We start from the raw sequence: 14169 nt of genomic DNA, 5'->3' as shown, positions 1-14169 counted from the left end.
CGCCATTTGTACTGAATACAATGTTGGTTGATATTAAACTTGACCAGGTTGTAAATAAGAGCTTCATTCACTTAGTCACATCAGCTTTCAGAATAAGTAAACCAAATTTATGTCATTAGTGACAGTCTGCAGCTTAAGAGCATTCCTTTTCAAAACCAAGAATAGATGCAACAATTCCGAATTTTCTACCTTCTTTTCCCTTCTAGTAAAATATCTCTGCTGAAGTCCTTATACAACAAACCCAGCACTCAGAAATGGCTGGTCCATATAAAGAATCAAGCTTCTGCAAGGTGACATTTTAGCTAAAACTGCAGAAATCTATGCTGTGAATCTAAATATTCTGAGTTCCTGTAGCTAAAAACTGGTGGGAGCAATACATTTCTATACAAACCTGCTGTTCTTTTTTCCCTTCCCTTAGCTTTTGGTTTTGGTTTTAGTGTTTTGTTTTGCTTTTGTTTTGTTTCAGTTAAGAAATCAGCATAGTAAAGTTATGCTTAAATGTTGTTGTGTTGGTAAATTGAAGCAATCAAAAGTCATATGTATGGCTCTGTGCAAATTTGGTTTACTGCTCTAGTGTTCATGAGACTGTAAGGGAAAAGAGTGGCAGTCCGTTCTGGGCACTCAGAAAGACAGCTATTTTCATTATTTAAAAGTATGTTCTATTAAATAAATATACCCCTAAATAGCCAAAACACATAAACACACATTTAGACACACATGCTAGTAATTGCTACAGATACACATTGCATGCAACAGATGATGTAAAAAGGTTGAAGTGCCAAGGTGAAATATCAGGTGAGGTAACTTCCAGGTAGCAACCTTCTACTGGACACAAGGGACAGGAATAGAGCCAGGCTCCACTTAGTCTGTGTGGGAGGTTCATGTTTGTGATGCATCAGGGCTATGAAATACATATGATGGAAAGATACAGACAAAATTTCCTGAATCCTTTTTTATGGTTGCTCCTATTCTATTGAAGCAATAGAGTCGTCCAGACTACAGGTAGGGCCAGACTTTGACTCCCTGTATCTTAATGGAAGCAGCATCCTGTCCGTATTAACCCACATAAGCAGCATAGTGGAAGCCACAGCAGCCAGCAGACAAGTGTGGATTTAGAAAGATCTCTGAATATTCAAAGATGTACATCTGTGAGATACTTTGCCACACTATTGCAATGGGAAAACAAATTGCCCCGTTTTCTTTCTACACTGTGAAATAGCAAACAGATACTTACAAGTTGTATCACTCAATGTGATACTAGGACTATTCAGGATGACAGGGAAAAATATAACACAGGGAGCCTACTATTATCAAGCTTATTTCTTGTGGAAATTCTCTTTTAAAAAAAATTTTAGTTTGCATCAGGGATTATTCCATAGTAAAAGAAAATATTCCTTAAGAGACCAAAATACCCAGCAAATTATTCTGAGTTCTGAAATCAGAAGAGATTTTCTTAATGTTAAATGTATTATGATTCATTTACAGATGATGGCTACTGGCCGAAGCCTGGTTATACACCCTGCGCTGCAGCTGCTCCCTCACCACGCTCCCATTCCCATTAGCTGGATAAAACTCTTTGGGAAAGTACGTTTATGTAACAGAAGAATTTGGTAGAAGCTAAGCAGCTCTAAAAGTACTTAGAGACACATGCCAGATAGGGATTTGAGTATGTGGGTCTCTCTCACTGAATGACTTCACCTCAAAATACTTCAAGGTTTACTGATTGAGTTTTATGCTTTGATACAAAAAAGTCACTTGTGACTTCCAGAAAAGCCTGTTTATAGACAGTGCTTCTCCTTCATATTTTATATATTTTTCTCTTTTGCAAGCAAGAAAATGGGATCTTTATCTCTTTAAGAGCTCATCTGCTTCTGTTTGCTGAAGCTTATTCTTCACTTGAAGTCATAATCTGCCTGCAGTATCACAAATGGTTGCTCTGGGGAGGATTATAATGCAATAACGGCAGAGGATCATGATTTCAGGTGGAAAATTAATTCCATATCAACAAAGATAATGCTACAAGGGCAGAGTCCTCAGACCAAAACCCAAAATGCTTACTCATTCCTGCAATGAGATTTTGCCAGAGCAAAAACCCAAATCTGGAAAATTTCAAAATTTGGTAATCAAAAATAAAGACGGGAGTCAAAAGTCATGTAATATGTGGGAACTGCCACTCCTATGCTCAATGCAAGACTAGAATGGCCAGCAATTCATTCTCAACGGTGAAATGAACAGACACTCCTTGTGTCATCTGTGTTATTTATCCTTCAGCTGAACCCAAAATTGAAAACATGTCATGCTATTACAGCAATCAAAATCTAAAAATATGAAAGTGACACAAATATCTGTTTGGTAAAGAGAGCACTATTTTAGATGTTAAGCCAGTGCTCAGAGAAGAGCAGAAAAGTATTACAAAATATTCAGGGATGCACAGCACACCACCTGAGACCAAATCGCTGAGCAAACGCTAGAGATTTTAAAATCATGCTGGCAATACAATGAGGTTGCTATAACACCATTAAGCTGTTTGTAGTTTCCTGTATCATGTGAATGCTGTGTCACTGGACAGTGACAAACCTTTTCTTGTTCTTTGCATTGAGAGTTGCTCAGTGCCTACTGCCTGACTCATTTTTATGCCTGTACTATTTTGACACAAGGCAAACCAAACAAATAAAACTTCAAATATATATTTTTAGAAAAATCTGTTTTCTTGTAAATACTAAAATAACTGCACAAAGTGCACAACATTTACACTAAAAAGTATTTTTCCTTAAGGAAACAACTCAAATGGCCACCAGAACTAGTTTTAGATATCACAGGGGAAGACAGGAGGCAAACCAGGATTATCTTCTCTCCAAAACCATCCATGCACATCCTCCTAGTTAGTCTGTTTGAATCCTTAAAGACTGATCTTCCTAATCATCCTCTACAGTCAGCAGGAAGAGAGAGGTATCTCTGGAGGCCAGCACAGAGCCAAAGCCTAGTTCACCTACTCTCAAGGGAGCTGTTCTGTCTTTGGAAGGTGGCTGGGGAGATCAGCCTCTTTTAGATGAAATACATCTTTGTGAATTAATCCTTTTATGTCTTCTCTAAAAGTGGTTTTTTATGGAATAAGTGTGGTAATATTGAAAGGACCTACTGTGTCTATCTTTATACCCTAACCAACCATGAATGTTGCAAGCCTGGGTGCTGCGTGCCAGAGCACACAACCCAGTGGTTGTGTAATAGGTTTTGTAAAAAAATTTCTTATCCAACCAAATTTTAACTTCACACCTCTGATTCAGTGACTGGTTTCTTGTGCGTAGAAACACAGCATGGGATTCCTCTGACCAAAGCTCAGCAGACCTTCCCTCCCTGAGCTCCCTTTTGAGCCACTGAAGTCAGCAGGTCAGATAAACCATTCCCTAACAGCACCTATTTCTCTCCATTGGCCATAAAGGGAGCCCAAGCTGACTTCTTCACTCATAGATATCTATACTGTAAGTATCCAAAATTAGATAGGATGGAACAGACCCACGATGACTAGGTTTTGGTCTGCCTTCAATACAGTATTCATCATTCCATATATATATTTAATCATCAAATTTCCTCTTATTTTCCTCCTTCTACATGAAATAATTCCACTGTCTTCCATCACTGTTATTTCGGCGAGAGTTTTACATGTCCTTATTCACAGACATCACTCTTGCTGATATATATATAAAAAATAGTATAGCACGTTTTTCTGTTCTGTTTAAATATTTTCCATCCCATCTTCTTTTCTGATCAGACTATACATAACAAAGAGGTCTTCACTGAATTGTCAAGAGTAATTCAAAAGGTCCTTTCTGGAGACCACAAACTTCAAAATTAATAAAGTGGATAAACAACTTTTATCTATAATTTATCCAGCCTTGCACTTATGAATATCATGTGTGTTCATTTGCCCCATTCTCCAGAATTTCTTCAGTATGGTCTGGTATTTAATAGCCAAGTATGTGACACTCTGCGATCCTTGTTATGTTTTTCCCTATTCCCATTCTTAGCCCATTCATTAACATAAAAACCAGGATTTTGAAACTTCCTAAAAAACTTGTCTAATTTTTACTTTTTTTATTTACAGATGAGGGCATTTTGGACAATGTGTTGAACCTTTTCCTTTCACTTTCTTAGTTTTTCTGTATTTCTTTTTAGTTCTTAGTCTAATTTATTAGTCTTATTAGTCTAATAATTTAATAGCACCATATGAATACATTAGTACATTATTGCTTTAGTGACACGAATCTTTGACTGCTCCATTTTTTCAATGTGTGATTTTATTAATTCACCGGATCCTTTTCCTTCCTATTCTAGTTTCTACTATCCCTTTTGCTTTGATCATATATTATCTATTATCTTTATTGTTGATAAGAAACCATAATTTTTTCCAGTGTGTAAGTATTTTATGTAGAATATACTGGGTGTCAGAATTCTAATTCTGGAACCCAACCTTTACAGCCAGTATGTGTTTTCAGAGTTAATATGCACCTATGCTACGAGGACAGGCTGAGAGAGTTGGGGTTGTTCAGCCTGGAGAAGAGAAGGCTCTGAGGAGACCCTACAGCAGCTTTCCAGTACCTAAAGGGGGCCTACAGGAGAGATGGGGAGGGACTCTATCAGGGAGTGTAATGATAGGACGAGGAGTAATGGTTTCAAACTGAACTAGAGTAGATTTACATTGGATATTAGGAAGAAATTATTTACTGTGAGGGTGGTGAGGCACTGGAACAGCTCGCCCAGGGAGGTTGTGGATGCCCCATCCCTGGAAGTGTTCAAGGCCAGGCTGGATGGGGCTTTGAGCAGCCTGGTCTACTGGGAGGTGTCCCTGCCCAGGGGAGTTGGAACTACAGGATCTTTAAGGTCCCTTCCAACCCGAACCACTCTATGATTCTATGAATAAACATTAACTTTAAGAGAAGTAACAGTGCATGATGATGCATTCCTGTGAGCTGCTGGCTCCCCGCCGGTGCCTGCGCTCTCCCGGCCTTTCCCCGGCTCTGCAAAGCTCAGGAAAAAGCCCCCTTTCTTTGCCGTGAAGCCCCGCTCCCTTGCGGACGTACCTGCCCCGGAGCCGTCCCTCGCCCAGCGGCCGCTGCTGGCGGTTACGCCCCGTTTCAACCTGCCGCCGTTACCGCTGGCCCCGCCCCCGCCCCGCCAGCCCGCCTCCTGCTGGCCACCGCCTCTCCCGCACCTACCGGTTTTTCCCTTCCAACCGTTTTTTTTCCTTCCAACCGTTTTTTTTCCCTTCCTATGGAAGCAGGTAAGCTGTAACTCTAGGAAGATCTGACGATGTGTAAAGCAAATACCCAAAGAGCATCCCCAGTCGCGCCTCGAGACACCCTTTAAATACTCTGTCCTGTCTAAATCTATAAACCACAGAGGCTGGCCCGTTCTCCAGACAGTCCTACCGTCCTCCGACAAGAAGGCTTGCAGCCCTATGCCTTCGTGATGGCTTGTCCCAGTTCCTTCCCTGTTACCACAGGGCACTACAAGCCTACAGCAGGAACGGAACAATTATTTAAGAATAAAAATAAATCAGAGTACTGCGTGATCAGTGGTCTGGAAAGTTTAATTTACAATATACTAGCACATTCCCTAAGCATGTCCCTCTTCCACCCCTGCTTCCTCCGTTTTCCACCTCCTCATTTCTCCTCAGCTCCGGCAGTGTACGGTATACATCAAGAATTTGCCATAAGGAATTAACTTTAAATATTAAAAATACAGGAAGAAGGAGAATAAGAAATAACAGAGAGAGTGCTGAACCACCCGCTAGTGCTGCCCAACGTCTAGTACAAAGAAATGACTCTCTTCTGTCCAGTGTGCGTGAAGATGGGTCTGCACTTTGCCAAGCATAAAACAGATGCATAATTGATGAGAGACTTAACAGGCATATATTAAAAAAACAGATACCTAGGGTAGAATTCAGACATCTATTAAGATACCAACAATATTTCTGAACAGGTCTCTCCTTCAGGAGCTACTAGCCTAAGCTCCCGTTACAGCCAATGAAAAATTTACTCAATACATTCAGTGAGGCTTGAAAAACTGTTCGGCTCATCCAGAAGCAGACACCTACACTAGGTCAGCTGAGTAGCTCGGCAGACTATAAACTGTAAATGCTTACAGCAAGCTTATCTTGCTGTATAAGAAGATGCTGGTTTTGCAAAGTCACTTTCCAACTCCGGCTGCACTTTACGTGCAGGAAGGTAGTGGCAGCAGATCAGAAGAGAATAATGCCTCGACCTAGTTGTATCACTTTGTTCTCTCTAGAATGAAGGAGGATAAATATAATGCCTCAGTCTGACATGATTATGCATTTCAGTGTAGTTAGTGCTATCCATTTAGATAATAATAAATTAAGCTTTGTAAGAACTGTTTCAACTATTTACCCTGCTATCCCAAAGCCGAGTGCTGTATTTAAGCAGCTGAGTGGACAGGGGCGATAAGGACATTAGCACAACTTGCAAGAAATGCGTCTTTGCCCAAATGTCAACTGCAGTTAGTTTCTATAGCTGATGTAGTGTTTCCACATTTCAGCTGTAACTCATGTTTCATTCTCGCTAATGAGTCAGGAACAGCAACCACTGACTCTCCTTGACGCAAGGCCGTAGGGCACAAGGGAGCACAGCGGAGGCTCAGACACTTTGGACGGCAGAAGTACCCAGATAACAGCCCAGTTAACAGCTACCCGGGCCCACAGGTGATCTGGAAGCACAAAAGCAAGCCAGCTTTGCTAGCACTAGGTCAAGATCAGCCATGGGCCTGAGGATGTTCAAGCATCTCTGCAACGGAGTGCTAAGTCCTCGTCCAGGGGAGACGGAGGGGCCCGAGCGCACCCTCCTCAGAGCCTGAGAACCCTCCAGAGTGCAGAGCACAGGGGTTAGGCTGAGAAGCCACAGCTCTGGATGGCACCCGCTCATGTTTGACATGACCAGGCTCAACCAGCCCAGCTCAGCTGAATCGGATCCTGCATGAAAACAGCAAGGTGACTTCACGTAGTGCTCTGTGTGGTTCCTCCACAGCACACCGAAGGTACCTCTCCTTAAAAAAGCCTGGGAGCAGAAGACTGTCAGTGACATTTCCACGCCCTAGGAAAACACATATAACAACCCAGGAGCAGAAACAGCACCGAGGGCCATACTACCCTGTTCATGCGGTGCTTTCTTTCATTTAATACCCTCAGCCTTAAGTGCTGAGCTGTTTCTGAAAGGGCATCCACAACCTGATCTGTCACCCTAATCATGGTAACTAAGAAATCAGTATAGATGCTTAAGCTTTTCTGAGCTGTATGTGATCTACGGACCCCTACATGACCCTTTCTGTCTGTATAAGAAGTTTCTACAGCAGATGTGCTCACCACAAGTATGACCTCAGCTGTTTTAATTCACAGTTTCAATCCGAGGTTAGTTTTGCTCAAAAAACAGTAGCTAGAAATTCCCATTCTGTACAATGTGGCTGCTAACAGACGGGTGGCAATAAGCCATGCTCCACCTGGTTCCCCTTGAAACCGGGGCTCTGCTTGCTTGCAAGCAGCTGCTGGTGCGCACCAGGAATGTGCACTGTAACTGGCATAAAACACAACTGAAGCCGGAACCTCATCTAAAACACGCACTTCCAGAGATAACAGTAGACACTGAGAAGCCTAGATATGTAAATATTTACACAATAGCTAGGAGCTTGTTGACATAACTATACTAATGGGAAACTAAGTAGTAGGAAGAACTTTTATTATGTACCGGATCTTTATGCAGTGGTTGTCCCTATCCTGTTAGAGAACTGTGAGCATGTGTTCATTTATAATGCAGGTCCCAATATGCAGTGTAACAAGACCATGCCTTACCACTCACGTGGATCATGACACAATGTCAGTCCTTTACGGGGTGATTGATGGAGCTAAGAGGAGATCCCCTCAGCATTTCAATGCTCTGCAGACTGTCAGAAACCAGAACACAGATGCAGGCAACCAGATGGCTATAGAAATATATCGGGCATTTCTAGACTGCGCTGTAGTACGGAGTAAAGGCAGCCGACTTAACTCCTCTGGAGTTAGCTCTTGAACCCAAGTGCTCTTGCTGCAGCAACCAGGGAATTGCCATGTACTTTGCGATAAAATTGTTAAGCAGGCTGTTTCTCAGCATAGACCCATGCTTGCTAGGCTATCTGAAAGCAGCACTGCAGTGAATAAAGCTGGTGATGGACAGACAACGTACAGTAAGCAGAATCTCAGTGATACCTAGTTTGCCATGTAACAGCTCAGGATCATCTACTCTGGGCCACATTGTTGGACATGTTATGAAAAATGGATAGAAGGATTTGTCCTTACACAGTGTAACCTGTATTTATAGTTCTCCATTCATTCCTGTACATAAGTGCTTTCATACATCTAAGAAAATTTATTTTTGTCTTTATTTTCCCTTGAACCTGTTCCTTAACTCTTAGGCGGCTAATGGAAAAACAGCTTAAACATCCTGGGGGAAAAGCGTGGTAACACAAAGGTAAAATATTTTCAGGCTGATTCAGCTCTGTAAAGACAAAGAAACATCCTTTGAATAGGGGAATGAATGTATTTTCCTGGGTAGTCCTGTATATTTCTGTTGCTCCTTGAATGCACTCCCTCCAATCAAACAGAAGACTCAAATTCAGCTTGGAGGGTCTGTTGATTTCTCTTTTCATTGGAGCTGTACATATCTGGAGCAGTGTATAAACAACTGCAACGCTCGGGATGAATTATGGTGCAACTCTTCAAAGACTATTCATTATTGTTTTGTAAGATACCAAGAACTGCATCTTTAGGCAACTGCCTCACAGTCAGCCTCAGAAGGGGGACGATTACGGCAAAAGTATGCTTAGGGATAAATTTATGAACTCTGTTTCAGGGCATCGGTTGTTGGCAAAGTCAATGTATACATTTAGCGGAGTTTATGTTATACTACAGTTTTGCATCCATTGTACCATAATGGATGATTTAGCAAATTCATTTGCTCTTAAAAATTGTCATCAGTCTTGGTTGACCTATTTCACTACCAGTCTCGTCACAACAATAGAGTGAACATATATTAACCTTGTAGTGACTGTTCAGTAAACTAAGAATAAAATGTAGGGTCTGCAAAACTCAAACGACCGAATGTTATTCCTTTGCTACAGCTGTGGTTAATACATGCTGCCAGCCCTCCCAGAGTCTTTTCACAAAGTGCCGCTTCCCATTTGCCTTACTGGTGTGTCTAGTCCCACCAGACATACACCTGGGTTATGTGAAGTCAGAATTTACAGTGGACTGTAAAACCTCTATGGATTTACTTCCTAGTAGGTTTATACCTGTAGGTCTTAGTGGAAGCTTTCACAGGAAACATGCCCGAAATACATGAGTCAAAATAAAATAAATACAAAAAGATACCATATTGCTAGTGACTACCCACTGACACTGATAACTTCAGTTCCTGAGATCACAGTATTTCTAATTTAAAAGGTAAGATAAAGGAAAACTCTAAAGCTCAGAGACAATACCAGGCAAAAGATTTGTAAGTCTGGTGATTTTTTTCCCCCAACAATATGAAAACCATCAACTACTGGTATAGCAATTTGCACAATTATCCGTTCACAATCTCATACTATTTAAAGATCCTGAATGAAAAAATTCCTTTTCAACAGTTCTTACCCCAAAATCAAAAGATTTTAAGAATTATACCATTTGGATTAATCCCTTCCAGCCTAAGGGCTAGAAGCTTACTTCCTCTTTAATTGAAAGGTAAAAAATCTCACATAATCCCATGACTCCAGAGGCTTTGGCAATAAGGAAAACGAATTCAGAAAGAAATGTAAATCACAAGAAGTCGCAACACCAACACGTTAAGCAATGCCTTTAAATTGCAAAGTACAGAAGACATTCAAATCTCTTTGTAAAGTGCAAGATGATAAACATTGCAATGTATCAAGCCCAAGCCCCCAAGAAAATTCCTGTATTTAATGAAAAACAAAACTTCTGCAGAGATCACAAGAAGAATTAAGTCAGTTAATCACTGATAACATTCACATTTTTGAATATACAAGGGATAATAATAATCATCATCATAATAAAATGGATCAGTCCCTATTTCGGTAAAAGTCTTACTGAGTTATATTGTTATTTTGGTGTGGTTTTGGTCGAACAGAGACATTTCATTCTACAACTAATTCTCAAAATAAAGAAAGGAGAGACTAGTGCAAATAGCTACATCAAAGTCTGATTTGTCGTGTAAGCAAGCAATGAATATTTCCGTTAGAAATTTACTTGTTTTCTTTTTACAGCTATGGCATATCTAGGTCTCCCTCAGATTGGAAACATTAACTATTTTAGGTGTGATTCCTATGTGAATTCATGGAGTATCAATAGTACCTGGGGGATGGAGGAATCTTAAGACCAGTTATAGTCATAATGAACTTAAAAGGACTGCAATAGAAATATATTTCAAACTTAGGCTTGACAAACTTCAGATAGCAGTAACTAAATGTTAGTGAGGAGGTGGAGACACCACTGTATTATCCCAGGAAACTCTCTCACATCTTCTTGCTGGTTAATTTTTTCATTATGAAGCACCACTAACAAAGACAGACTTTAACCTACTTTATATTCATAATGATTCATGCAAATTTACCTCCTTTTGAGGCAGGGGGTCAAGTGTTTAAGTTCATTCTATAATAAGTAATATCTGCATAGACTTTTTGTGTTTAATAATGAGGCATGTTTTGCAGAGACAGTCAAAGTCAAGACCCACAAAAATAGACTATTTGTGGATTCAGTTTACCGGTGGCATATAAAATTCAGAACAGGAGAGCTGTTAAGGATCATAAATACATTTTCAAATGTAGTATTTATTCTCTCATAGTATGGCGTCTTATTTTTTAATGTGGGGTTCAGTAATAAAGGAAAGGGATTAAATAGTTCTCACTGTATAGAGACAAAGACAACGTAGGCATGCACCATGAGAGCTGTGGCTCTGGCAAAGAACCTCAACATAAATTTGCTACACATCTATTTTTCCAAATATAAGGCTTTCCTGGCAGGCAGCCAATCATGCAGGAATTGCCAGCCATTCTGTAGATAGGGCAATTATAATTCTCTGTGCACTGCCGCTAGACCACCTGCACGTTCACGTGTGATGTAAGTCGGATTTGAACCCAGCTCTCAGGAGATGAATGCCAACCCACTGCTATTTACTATCAACCTATTTTTCGTAACCTTTTATTATCATTAAGAAACACCATTTATAACTGCGCCTGACGAACAACTAAGCATAGTGGAAGCTAGCAGATGGACCTTGTGCTGTAAAACTTGGAGTTGAGATGTTATGTTCATTTGGGGGCAGGGGGGGATTATACAAAGCCCCTGTTTTCATGTATCATGCTTTGCTTTCATCAACATCTTACTGGAGTTGGAATTGCATTATGTTTTATGCTGATATAGAATGAGAATGTCGAATTCTGTTTCAGATAAAGCTGCCAATATTTTCATGGGAGTATGCCTGTAATTTGTTATTAATCAATTAAATTAGAATAATCAAAATAAGGTTTTACTTGGGAAAAAAAAAAAAGGAAAACGAAAACGTCATGTCAAATGAGTCATTGTTTTCTCTTAAGTATTGAAGGTCTATCATCAGTCAATGAAGGGGAAAACCTCCACCACTTACCAAAAGGGGCAGTTTAGACCATTAGATGTTATTCTGTCTAAACAAAATGTAGAAAATTATGAAAAAAATTTAACAGTTCTTGTGGTTTATCCTAGCATATTGCAGTAAATGCAAACTTCTAGGAAATATTTCAAATGTGTCTGCTTCTAACTGTCTGATATGCAAATAACTACATGCTGAAGTAATAAAAATAAATAGTTACTTTGCAAACTTCCCTTCTTTTAAGAGTCACCACACAGGATGACAAGTATTTCAAAAGGGCATAACACATTAAACTTTATCTAGGCTCAAGAGTGAGAGAACTTGACATGGAAACCAAGTATTTCATATTGGAGGAACTAAATCATGAAAAAATCTTTTTGACTTCCGGAGGGACACATTAGTTTGTTCACTTTACTGCAGCACTGTTCAGTCAACAACAAAACCAGACTTTTCATGCTTTAAAGATAGGACACTCCCTATGTCATCTTCTTCTTGTGGTAACGCGTACAAATTTCAAAATAGTTAGGAGTTTCAAGCTAATTGCCAATACGAACCACGTTGCAAAAATGTATCCCATGCGCACTTTTTAAAGCATTACTCATAATCGGGTAATTTTCTCACCCACAACCGGGTAAGGAAAAATGCAAATAATTTAAAACAAAAGATCATTTTAGTGCAAAGCTCTCTCTCAAGGCTTCCAGAATAACAGACAATGGCATGAAGATATGCCTTAAATCAATAGCAGGAAACCAGGCAAGAGAAATATCTAGACAGGAGCTCTACAGGGCAGCATGAAAACAAATATTATTTTCCATATTTTCCCATCAATTATGTTCCTCATTCAGAATCCCTAGGAAGTGACTGGGTTTTGTATTATACTTTTAGTACTGGCATGTAAGAGTTTTGATTCCCCTGACCTATGAATACAGAGTCATGAAATGAGGCGCCTGCCAAGCAGGCTGTAAGTCTGGATTCTTCTGGGATCTCCCGCGGCAGCATCTGAGCCAAGCAGGCAACTTCCCTGATAAGGGGCAAGGCGCAGGTGAGGGCTGGAGGCAAAGCAAGCGAGGGGAAGCTCTGCGGTCACACAACCTACCAGCTCTGCACGTATTTACAGTGCGGTCAATAACTGGGCTTTGGGTTGCTAGTTGGACAGAGGGAGGTCTGGCACGTACAGCAAGCACAGCTTTTCTTGAAGTAACCGATTGCTGGGAAATGACATATATCAGCTGTCCGGTTAGGGTGACACAAATGAAGAACTCACATTTTATGTGGAAAAAAAAACAACCCAAGAAATGAAAGAGGACATTATGTCTTTCATGCAAAATGAAAAGTTTGCTATGTGATGTCATTAACAAAAGACCACAACGATATGTACTCAGGAAAAGAGAACAACTTCTGACCTTGAAATTGCGTGCTAAATAAATTACCTCAGAGCGAAAGTGATGAGTTCTCATAACAGCATCTGGAAGGGAAGCAGAAAGACACACAGGCTGCATCCAGCTCCACCTCAGATTTCGCTCCGACTAACGGTTTTATCTAATTGCTCGCCCTTTGGCGCATATGCCTGGACGGGGGTCTGGCTCTCCCGCCGCGGCTGGCAGCTCCGCCCGGCATTTATATTTAATTCATGGGGAAGAAGTTGAGCATAAAGTTCTACTGCACTTGAGAGGCCGGGGAGGGCCGGGGTGGGGGGGTGTGGGGGAGGTTTCCCCATCCCCTCGCTTCCCTCCCGCGGGCCGAGGTTTCGCTGAGGGATGGGTGGAGACAAGGCTGCCGCAGTCCTGGGCTCGGCTTGAATTTTCTGTAAAGCCCTTCCCCGGCTAAAAGCAAGGCTGAGCCGCCCTCCGCCGCCAGAAACCCCGGGGGTGGGCCGGGGTCAACTCACCCCCCCCACCCCGCCTCGGGGACCAGCAGCATCTCTTACCTCGGCTCCTTGAGCGACCCGAAAAGACGGATTTGATGGGATGCCTCCCCTTCTGGAGCCTGCGGTGCCAGCAGCAGAAGAATAAAATCGTGGCGATGGTGCCCAGCAGCAGCAGGAGCAAGAAGAGGGCGCACTGGATGCTGTAGGGTCTCAGCAGGACCAGGAAAGCCGCGGCGATCATGGCTCAAGCGCCCGCCTGCCCCTGTGCCGGCGCGGGTCTGCGGCGAGTGACGGCGGCGGCGTGGGGGGGCCGGGCAGCGCCGGGCAGCCTCTCCCCCCGCCAGCGGGGCGGGCATCGCCGCCGGCACCGCGCTGCTGGAGCCGGCGGCCGGGCGGGAGGCGGAGGCGGTGGAGGCGGAGGGAGGGAGGAGGAGCAGGATGAGATTCAGGCCGTGACTCAGCAGCGGCGGCGGCCGGGGCTTCCCCACACACTCCGCGCGCGGCGGGGTGGGAGGGCGGCGCGCGGCGGGGCGCAAGAGGGGCGCGCGGCGGACTGAGGGCCCGCGGGCACCGGCGGGGCGGGGCGGGGCCGGGCCGGGAGGGGCGGGGCGGGGCGGGCGGGGCGCCGCATGGCAGCCG

The 14169-nt window shown here is 42.4% G+C and overlaps 1 protein-coding gene across 14 annotated transcripts in view; it reads right to left on the bottom strand.

Moving 5' to 3' along the window:
- Window positions 1-14102, bottom strand: part of DST (dystonin) — a 312504-nt gene extending 298402 nt beyond the window's left edge. For 4 of the 14 annotated variants that reach the window (XM_074581579.1, XM_074581580.1, XM_074581578.1 and 1 more), the window contains exons 1-2: window positions 13591-14102; window positions 13067-13128 (exon numbers count right to left, since the gene is read on the bottom strand). In XM_074581579.1, the coding sequence (XP_074437680.1) occupies window positions 13067-13128; window positions 13591-13771 (243 nt within the window). In that variant the 5' untranslated portion in view covers window positions 13772-14102. The remainder of the gene's footprint in view (window positions 1-13066; window positions 13129-13590) is intronic. The other 10 variants (XM_074581558.1, XM_074581574.1, XM_074581559.1 and 7 more) reach the window with 6 other exon arrangements.
- Between the last annotated feature and the right edge of the window lie 67 nt (window positions 14103-14169).

Source organism: Larus michahellis, chromosome 3 (assembly GCF_964199755.1).
Source record: "Larus michahellis chromosome 3, bLarMic1.1, whole genome shotgun sequence".
NCBI lineage: Eukaryota > Metazoa > Chordata > Aves > Charadriiformes > Laridae > Larus > Larus michahellis.
The sequence above is the reverse complement of the archived record's forward strand: the minus strand, read 5'-3'. Positions and strand labels throughout refer to the sequence as shown.